General features: G+C 52.4%; 1 protein-coding gene across 1 annotated transcript in view; it reads right to left on the minus strand.

Moving 5' to 3' along the window:
• Positions 1-7,215, minus strand: part of Trim71 (tripartite motif containing 71) — a 69,035-nt gene extending 61,820 nt beyond the window's left edge. Inside the window, exon 1 of the mRNA XM_042666559.1 lies at positions 6,336-7,215. Within this exon, the coding sequence (XP_042522493.1) occupies positions 6,336-7,211 (876 nt within the window). The 5' untranslated portion in view covers positions 7,212-7,215. The remainder of the gene's footprint in view (positions 1-6,335) is intronic.
• Positions 7,216-9,902: the final 2,687 nt, after the last annotated feature.

Genomic DNA, 9,902 nt, shown 5'->3' on the forward strand with positions numbered 1-9,902 from the left:
TTGAAGCGCAAAAAGCCTAGTGAACTTTAGTCTGGGATAGGCTTGAATCTAGATCCTCCAGATCTCAACTTCCTGAGTAGGAATTATAAAGGCATGAGCCACAATTGCTCAACTTATTCTATCACTCTGAAATACATTCCAGCAAGAATTAACCACTTTTTGGCTGAGTATGGTGAGTTAAACCTGTTAACACCAATAACTCAGGAGTTTGAGACAGGAAGACTGGCAGGAAATTACATGCTTTAGAACAGCCTGAGCAACCCGGTTGCAAAAAACAAAAGCTGGGTGGTACGTGTGACTCACTCCCACAATCCTAGCTTCTGGGAGGCAGAAATCAGGAGGATCTCAGTTGGAGGCCATCCCAGAATAAACAGAAACTCTTGATCAGTAGCAGTGCACCTGTCATCATCCTAGCTACAAGTAAGCAGATCTCAATCCAGGTGCATAACCAAGCAAAAAGTGAGACACACACACATTCTCTCAAACTGAGCAGTGGGGGAAAAAAGGGGGGTAGGAGCTAAAGAAAATAAAAAAGGGGCTGGGGAGGTGGCTCAGTGGTAGAGTGCTTGCCTTACATGCATGAGGCCCTGGGTTCGATTCCTCAGCACCACATAAGCAAAAAGAAAAAAAAGCCTAAGTGGCGCTGTGGCTCAAGTGGTAAAGCTAGCCTTGAGCTGAAGAGCTGAGGGACAGCGCCCAGGCCGAGTTCAGGCCCCACAACCGGACTCTCCCCCCGCCCCCCAAAAAAAAAGAAAAAAGAAAAAAGGAGGGCTGGGAAGGTAGCTCATTGGTAGAGTACTTGCCTTGCATGCATGAGGCCCTGGGTTGGACATATCACAGAAAAAGCCGGAAATGGCACTGTGGATCAAGTGTTTGAGTACTAGCCTTGAGCTGAAGAGCTGAGGGACAGTGTCCAGGCCCAGAGTTCAGGCCCCACAACCAACCAAAAAAAAAAAAAAAAAAAGAAAGGAAAGAAAAAAAGATTACTCTAGAATATGGTTTAATATCAGTTTCAGATTGGGGGGCACAGGGAACAGAACTAAACCAGGCTCTGGTGGCTCATATCTGTAATCTTAGCTGCACAAGGGGCTGAGATTTCAGGATCTGGGTTCAAATCTAGCCCAGGCTAACAAATTTGAGGTTTCAATTAACCAGGAAAAAGTTGGAGTGAAGGCATAGCTCAAGTGGTAAAGCAAAGCTGTGAGTTGAAAATGCTAAGCAGAGACCCTGACTGCCAGTACCCGCACAATAAACAGGAGGGGAATCATTTAGGATTGAGCAAGCAGGAGGTCGGTTACATCAGGTGAAGAGGAGAGAAAGGGGGCTGGGAAGGTGGCTCAATGGTAGAGTGCTTGTCTCACATGAATGAGGCCCTGGGTTCAATTCCTCAGCACCACATAAAAACAGAAAGAAAAAAAAAAAAAGAGGAAAGACAGACCAAACTTCTTTTAGCAAGCCACAATCTAGAAAAGGCCAACAGGAAAACCAAGTAAATTACCAAGTAAGCTAAAATGAATGGTACCAGGTTGCTCTTAGGCTACTGTAAATTCTCTAACAGCATCTTTCTCTTGCTCTAGTTCATAGCAACAGCCTTACTGAGCCAGGCCTTTTAGCTCTCTTGTTCTAGTGAGGATGAATGGGGGATGGAGGGGAAATAATGAAACTGCCTGCAGGGGAAGGTTCATCTCAACTTGTTGCACATCATGAAGAACCTCACTAAAAATGGTCCCTTATTTGCTAAGAATCAATACAGCTAAAATAAATCTTTGGCCTATGTGAATAACTGGATGGGAAAAGATGAAGCAAAACATGTGATTTTCAGCACCAGAGATTAGATTACAAAGCTATGGAATCATGCAGTAAGGGAAAAATCATAAACCCTTTTTAACCTGACAAACCACTTCAGCAGTGAAATCATCTCAGCCATTTCACTTCCACAACATCAAATGCCATTTCTATGCACAGTTAAAAAGATTCTTTTTTTAAATGAAAAAACAAAAGGTAAACTGCTTAAAACTTTACATTGGAGCTGGGTAGTGGTGGTTCATGTCTGTTATCCTGCTACTCAGGAGGCTGAGATTTGAGGATCATGGCTCAAAACCAGCCCAGGCAAGAAAAGTCTGAGACTCATCTCCAAATAACCACCAGAAAACCGGAAGTGGAGCTCAAGTGGTAGAGTGCTGAGTGAGAAGGCTCAGGGACAGTGCCTAGGCCCTGAGTTCAAGCCCCATGACCAACAAAACATTCATTTATTAAAATAAAATGAAGAGGCCTGAGGTGAAAAAAGGCTATTTCACTGAATCTTGAAACGAGATCTACTTCAAATGCAACTGTTTTTAATTCTGAAAGTATGTTACTGATGTCACAATCATTTTGAAGGAAGACTGGAAATCTAAAGTGTCTATTTTCTTCCTCAAAATGTGTACACTATTCTCCAAAGAACAAAAAACTCCAAGTACTGGAAAACTAAGATCTCACAGATACCTAGTCCACATCTAAAAACCAGTTCAGTTTTGTCTTCAAATAGTCGTGATAACAACAGTTCATGGTGAGGCAGCATCAGAAGTAGTCTAGCTTGGCCAAATTAGCCAGGGCCCAATCCAAGGGTTTCATGTGGATAAAATCTACTTTTCTGCACTTTAATGTTAGTACTCAGTTCAATCTAATTATGCCTTCCCATAACTTTTCATCAAGCTTTTTTTTGATGGGTCATGGGTTTGGACTCACGTCTGGGCACTGTCCCTGAGAGCCACAGCTCAACTTCTGGTTTTCTGGTGTTTAAATGGAGATAAGAGGGTCCAATTACCTACCCGAACTGGCTTTTTGCACAGTGATCCTCAGATCTCAGCCTTCGGAGTAGCTAAGATTACAGGTGAAGGCCACTAGTTCTCAGCAAGCATTTTATTTTTAGTTTAACAGACTTCATACTTGTTCAAGTAGATTCAAAGCAGAAGCTCTATTTTTTAAGGTATCGAAGTATAGTTTCCCAGCCTATAGATGAGATACATACATACACCAGAGGCTGCACAATACCCATTTCTATTCCTTTTCTTCCCCTAGGTTTACAAAAATAAAAAATAAAACTTAACTATGAATAAATGGGGCTCCAGTTGAAACCTCATTTTCATAGCAATTTTCATACTATAAATTCCACCAACAGTATCTATATACAAGTACTTTAGAGATGGATGGAGGAGAAATTAGGCAAACTGCCTTGCTCAAAGGGGTAGATGGGAGGACTAGGGTCAATTTGAGCAGAATCTTAGACCTTTCTTTCTAAGAAGCATTTTAAAGCCTAACTGAAGACTGAATACACATATATCAGCTTTCGCCTACTTACTGAAGACCAGGGGACTGCAAAGTCTCCCCCTCAGACCTGCATGGGAGGGGGGGGCCACCATTTGTGTAGCCAGCTATGCTTCCCTTGACTCAAGATGGCAAGAATGTCCTCGCAGACCCCCACAGCCACCTCTGCTGCTAATGAGGAGCTTTCCTGGGGACCTAGACATGTTCAAACTCTGCTAGACTTTTTTGCCGTTTACATGATTTAGACAGTGAACACACAGATTGATTTGTTCCCAGTGTTGCTTCCACCCCATGTGGTCCAAAGGAAAAAAAATATTGAAGGGCATTTCATATGAGAGTCACACAGACACTAAGCAGTGGGAGCGGAGCCTTTCCCAGCAACTGAGATCCTGAGCACAAGCTTCAGGATCCTGATCAAAGCTGAAGGGGCAGTGCAGGGTCCCAAAATTCTGGGTGTCAGCCTGAGCCAATGAAATCCCCAAATGATGCCCCCAACGAGCCAATACAAGGAAAGATAAAGTGGCAACAAGCAAATCACATCTTCCCCTTGCAAACTGGGCTCCAAGTGACCGTGGGGTTTTAAATAAGGGTTCAGACACCCATCTCACAGAGCAGCCCAGTTATCTGGAAAGTGATGTGTAAGGAAACCCATCTCACAGAGCAGCCCAGTTATCTGGAAAGTGATGTGTAAGGAAACCCATCTCACAGAGCAGCCCAGTTATCTGGAAAGTGATGTGTAAGGAAAGCCTTCTCCCCATGAGGCTGCTTTCCCCAGGCAATGACAGCCATTTGGGCCCTCCTTCCCAGGTCAGGTGGCACAGGGTCACCCAAAGGAAAAGGCACCCCAAAAGATGTAATGGGATCTGCTGACACAGAAGTAGCATGTTTTAAGAACTAAGATAAAGTGTGCATGGAGTAAAAAGCCCAAGACATCCTCCAAAGTGCCCACGTGCTCCTTCCGGGCCAGAAAGGGATGGCTTTTTAAAGGGACCATGTTCTGTAACAGCTAACAACACTTCCATCAAAGGAAAGGGCTAGACTATATAGATAGCCTGTGAGAATCACAGTACCAGTGAAGCTTTTTCTAACATTTCAGTCATCTACTGGAAGCATTCGTTTATCATCTTTGAAACCCGACGGTTCCAGTCTTACATCGAATAAAGACATAACCATTTCCAAACATTCTTGTTTGAATGAAAAGCTAACGAGGTAAGTCGAATCTTGCTCAACACCGAGCGCGTTTTGTGTTGATGAGAGGCATTTGCTTTAATAACTATATCTTAATGATTTCTTATTAAAACACCCACAACCGATCCCTACCCAGGTTAAAAAGTGACTTTTAAGGGCATCCGGGTACCTTACAGGGTGAGGAGAGTTTCCAACCCTGTTGGATTGGTTTTATCATCTAAAAGTGAATAAACCTTTCTCTCCAGTCTAGCAATTCTAGAACACCAATTCTGGCCCAAATAAGTGGATCTTTAACCAGGAATATAAATAAAAAGTGACACTTAAACTCAGTGCCCCTCCCAGCAGGCAGTTCCGGGAGCTCTCCCCACTCATCCCCTCCCCCCACCTCCATTTCAACCTAAAGGGCAAGGGAGCCGACTCGGGCTCCATCTTTCTGCTCCAGGGATTTTCTAAAAGAACGCACAAGGAACATTCCCCACGAATGTGGGGAAAGTGGGCGCCAATTCAAGGGTTGAAAACGAAGTTGAGGCTCATATAGCTGCATACCCGAAAGAGATCTTGAAAATATAAGATGTTCATAGTACATCAGAACTGCAACTTCCCCCCCCCCCCAATTGGAAAAGTCGGCTTAAGACGACCATCAGGGCGTTAGCTGAGCCTCCCCTCCGAAATAACAGGTTAGGAGTGGACGAGGCTGCCGTGGGTTCCAGACTTTAAGCAGTGCCGGGCACCAGCCGGCCCCACCTTCCAACAGGATTCGTCCATCCTCTGCCAATTTCTGCTCTTTCCTCCAAAGCTTTTGGCGATCACACAGGTTTAAGGTAGATTAAGTCAGCCACCCCATTCGGCACAGTCTGCTCTCAAAAATCCCTCCGGGCCCGGAGTGGGTGTTCTAACTGAATAGGGCGTGCTGGTCCGTAAATTACCAAAATAAGTGGTTCAACATCCAAAAAGCAGAAATCAAGCCCAACGGTGGTGGTGCCGACCTCAGATTCCAGGCACGACCAAACCAGCTGCTCCGGACTTTCTCCGAGCCATGCAGAGCCTATGGGTGAGCAGGATAGGGGACACTTCCTAAGCGGGGAAACCCGCTCCCACTGGAGATGGGCGCGGCGGGCGACTACAAGAGATTCCCAGATGAACTGGGCGCTTCGGATTCTACATCGAGGTACCGCCGTGGGCCCGCAACACGATTGCACGTGGGAGCTGGGTGTGGGGAGGACCCACAACATGACTTTCCCACACACACACACACACACACACACACACACAACTGTGGAACAGATACAGACTCAGCGTTGGGGTGTCTCGCACCTCCTAAAGTGCAGAGACATCTGTCCCGTCCGCCGGGGCGCACGTGGACAGCAGATCTACACCGCTGAACCTCTCACCCACGCGCGCTCCCGCTTCCCGCCCGCGCCCGACTCCAAAGCAACCATCCAATTTCACAAACACACACAAGAGAAGCCAACGTGCGCCCTCGCAGAGAGCACCGGGAAGACGGGCCTCCACAGGGAGGCTACACACAAACACACGCCTGCCCAAACCCACCGCACAACCAAACCTCGCAGGGAGAAAAACCAAGACAGTCAGGAGGGGGGCCGCCGCGCTCGGGGGGACTTCCGAGGGCGGCACGCACATTTTTAAAAAGCCAGGTCTTCCTAGATCGCTAGATCGTGATCTACCAGGTAACAACGACTGCCACGTAATCCGAGAAAATAAAATACAACACAACACGGCTGGGCACCGGGGGCCCCTCCCCCGCGCGCGGCCACCCGCACACACACACGCACCCCCCCCACACACACACCTATCCACCCGGAAACCGCCGGTGAACTCACCTCGTCGTCGTGCTGCTGGCAAAAGCCGAGGCGCTCGGGAAACACGGAGAGGATGGAGAAGGGCGAGCTGGAGAAGGGCGGCCCGAGCCCGAGCTGCTGCGCCGCGGCGGCGGCGGCAGCGGCGGCGGCGGCCGCGGGCCCCGGCGGGCCGCGCTCGATGTAGTGGTCCTTGGTGAGGCGCACGCGCTGGTGCGCGCGGACGCAGTTGTCGCACAGGTGTTCCTGACAGTCGAGGCAGCGCGACGAAGCCGCGTTGCCCTCGTCGCAAGAGCTGCAGCCGTGGGGCCGGCGCAACATCAGAGCGGACGGGGAGGCAGCTGGGCCGCCGGGAGCCGAGCGGGAAGGCGCGGGCGGAGGCGGCGGCGGCGCGGGCGGGAGAGGCGGCGCGGAGGCGGCCGCGCGCGTGTGCGCGTGGTGCGCGTGGTGCCGGTGGTTGCTGTGGCCACCCGCTACCGCTGGGGCGCCGGCGCGCCCGTTCTTGGGCGGCGGCTCGTCGGCCGTGGCCACCACGGCGTCCAGCAGGTTGCTGAGCAGGAAGGCGGACGAAGGCAGCGCGTCCATGCCCGCCGCCTCGGCGAGGACGACTTTCTGGTCGCACACGGGGCAGCGCAGTTTCAGCGGTTCTCCCGGGGCGCTGCCGCCGGCTGCCGGCAGCCGGTGCGCCTCGAGGCAGGGGCGGCAGAAGGCGTGCAGGCAGGGCAGGACGTGCAGGCGGCGCGCCGCCACCCCCGGGCCTCCGCCGCCGCCCCCGGACGACGTGGACGTCTGCGAAGACGAGGAAGACGCGGAGGAATTGGAGGAGAGCGGCGCCGGCGAGCCGCACATCTCCTTGCACAGCAGGCAGATCTGGAAATCGGTCTCGGGGAACGAAGCCATTTGCAAGCCGGCCCAGAAGAGGGAGGAGACCCGAGAGGAAGAGGAGGAGAGGGCGGGTGGGGGGGGGGGGGGGTGAGCCGGCTCAGTTAGAAAAATGCATCGATTAGACGAACGATCCAGGAGCCGACCCCGGGGCGCCGCGCTCCCCTCGGCTTCGCCGCGTGCAGCCTGCGCCCTGCCAGCCCTACCACCGCGGGCATTAAATGCCACTGTCCAGGGGAGACACGGATTCCTCCCGGAGGACGTGGGCGCCGCGTGCCTTCCCCAGCGGGAACGCTGGAACAAGCCCTGACACGCGCGTGGCTAGCAGGAGTCGGGGGGGTCAGTGTAGTCCCGGCAGCCGCTGGGGCTTCGCTAGGCACCGGCCTAGAGTAGTCCCCAAATCGCCAGTCCGCGGTGGAATCCAGGCCCGCCCAGCGAGAGCACGAATTTGGTTCGACGAGTTATTTGGTGTTACAGGGCTTTTCGCTAAACGGATTTAGTCTCTTCTTGGGGGAAAAGCGCCCCGAACTCGTAAAGGCGGGAGCAGCAAATCGCTAAGCTGGTGCTGGCCGCGCGACGCCAGCCGCCCCGCCGCATGACGCGGCAGCCCGGGGCTCCTGGGTGGCCCGGTGTGCCGCGCTCCGGCCTTGCGTTACGGACCCGACCCCGCGCAGCCTCCCCTTCAGGGCGGTCGGCCCCCGCGCAGCTGCACCTCGTGCGAGCCGGGCTGCAGCCGCACGCGCGTCCCACGCGCTTCGAGTCTCCCGCGCGCCCGCCCGCCCGCGGTAACCGGCGCTAACACGCACGCGCGTTCCACGCGGCGCCGGCGCCCTCGTGTCCCCCCTTCCCGCCCCTCCCCGCCGCGCTGATCCCGGGCCTGGGCGTCTCTCGTGCGTTCCTTCCCCTCCGGGTTAGCCGCGCTGCAGCGCGGGGCCGCAGGTCCCCGCGGGCCTCCCTGAATTATTCATCGGCAGGAAGATATTAGATGTACCCGCTGCCCGCTCCGCGCGGGCCGTCGTGCAATGCTATCCGAGCTCCGCGCGCGCCCCGCGCCCCTCCTCCTCTCCTCCTCTTCACGTCCGTCCTCTCTGAAACCTTGGCAGGGAAGGGGGATCACATTTCCTTTGTCATCGGGCCATTTCGCCCTCGCCTTGGTCCCCCCCTCCGATCCCGAGCCTTGGGGACGGAGCCTCCTCCCAGGCGCGCTGGAATCAATGGAACCGGCCAGGGCCCCGCGCGGCGAGTTCGGGAGCCGCGTGGCCGACGCCACCGGCGCCCGCCAGCGTCATCTTCCTTCGGAATCGAGTCGCCGAGCGGGACGCGGGTGGCCTTGGCCGCGCCGCGCCTACCGAGCTCCGCTCTCGCAGTGCCCTGGCCTCCCGGGGTTTTTGCACAACTCCCTCAATTCGGGCTGCGTGCGCACGCACGCGTGCCCCGTCTTTCTCCGCTTTACCGCCTCTTCCTCCTCCTCTTCCTCCTCCTCCTTCTCTCCGAACGCGGGTTATAGGGACTGATCGGAATTCGGAATCCTTTTAATCTCCAAAGGAGCAAACTCACTTCCGCCCGAATGCTGGGAGGGGGCAGGGGGAGGGGAGGCAGAGGAGGGGGTTCCAGGCAAACAGGAAACATTAGCCCTCTCCACACGGCCCGCTTTTGTGTGCGCCCTCCCCCTCCCAGCAGCCCCCTCCCCGCTCCGGGCCGCTGGGGAGATGAACGCCCCCGGGCCTCCGTGTGACGACCTTTGAAACCTTCCAAGCTGGGAGCTGAGAGCGACTCTTCCGTTTATTTAAAAAAGAAAAGACTTCATTCACAATCCTTAGCAGTGCGCTCAGGGCCCGATTTCCACTGTCCCTGGGATCTGCCGTTTTCCCCATCTTTTCTTTTAGCGTGTTTTTTTTTTTTAAGGACTCTGCAAATCTGTAACCAACCGCAAAACATCACACTGTTGTCTTGCAGTTAGATGAGTGGAATTAAACGAATCTGAATTCTGATCAGCGCAGGGGCCAGTTCCCCATTGAGTTTTAATGGGAGCAGGGCAGCTGTTCAGGGAAGCGACCTGATGACGGCCCCGGAGGCCATCTGGGTGGTGCCCGAGGCTATCTGGGCCGAGCTAGTAGAGGAACTTTCGGGCCCTGGAAAGATACTGGGTAGGAAGGAAAATTTATCAGCGTCTGGTCTGGAGTCCACTGGGCACAGTTGTTCTCATTTTGACACTCTTCAGCTGTTAGAGATATCTTGGTTCAGTTTTAATTGGTACTGATAAGCACTAGAGTGAAAATCAAACCTTCATGTTGGATGAAAAAAAAAAAAAAAACCAAATACATGTATTATAGGATGCCATATATGGGAAATTGTAAAATAGGCAAAACTAAAGTATGGAGACAGAAAATGTATCCTTGAAGAAGAGGTGTTCAGTAAGAAAATGTTTGAGGGAACCCATAAGGAAATGAAATAAATATGTTGATATGCACCAACAAAACATAGTAGAGCATGCCTGTAATCCCAGCACCCTGACTGAAAGCTGAGGCAGGAAGATCAACAACTTCCCTGCCAGCCTAACACATGCAATTTATATTCTGTACAAGATTTCACTTTATTGATCGTACTTCACTGAAAGTAGTCGGAAAACCTAGCAAACCATGCCTGGATGGATGCAGATATACTTCCTCTAATTTTTCTCTTCAGAAAATCCAGGAGAAAATCAACCTG

This window comes from Dipodomys spectabilis, unplaced genomic scaffold (genome assembly GCF_019054845.1).
Source record: "Dipodomys spectabilis isolate Male_0828 unplaced genomic scaffold, ASM1905484v1 ptg000365l, whole genome shotgun sequence".
Taxonomy (NCBI): domain Eukaryota; kingdom Metazoa; phylum Chordata; class Mammalia; order Rodentia; family Heteromyidae; genus Dipodomys; species Dipodomys spectabilis.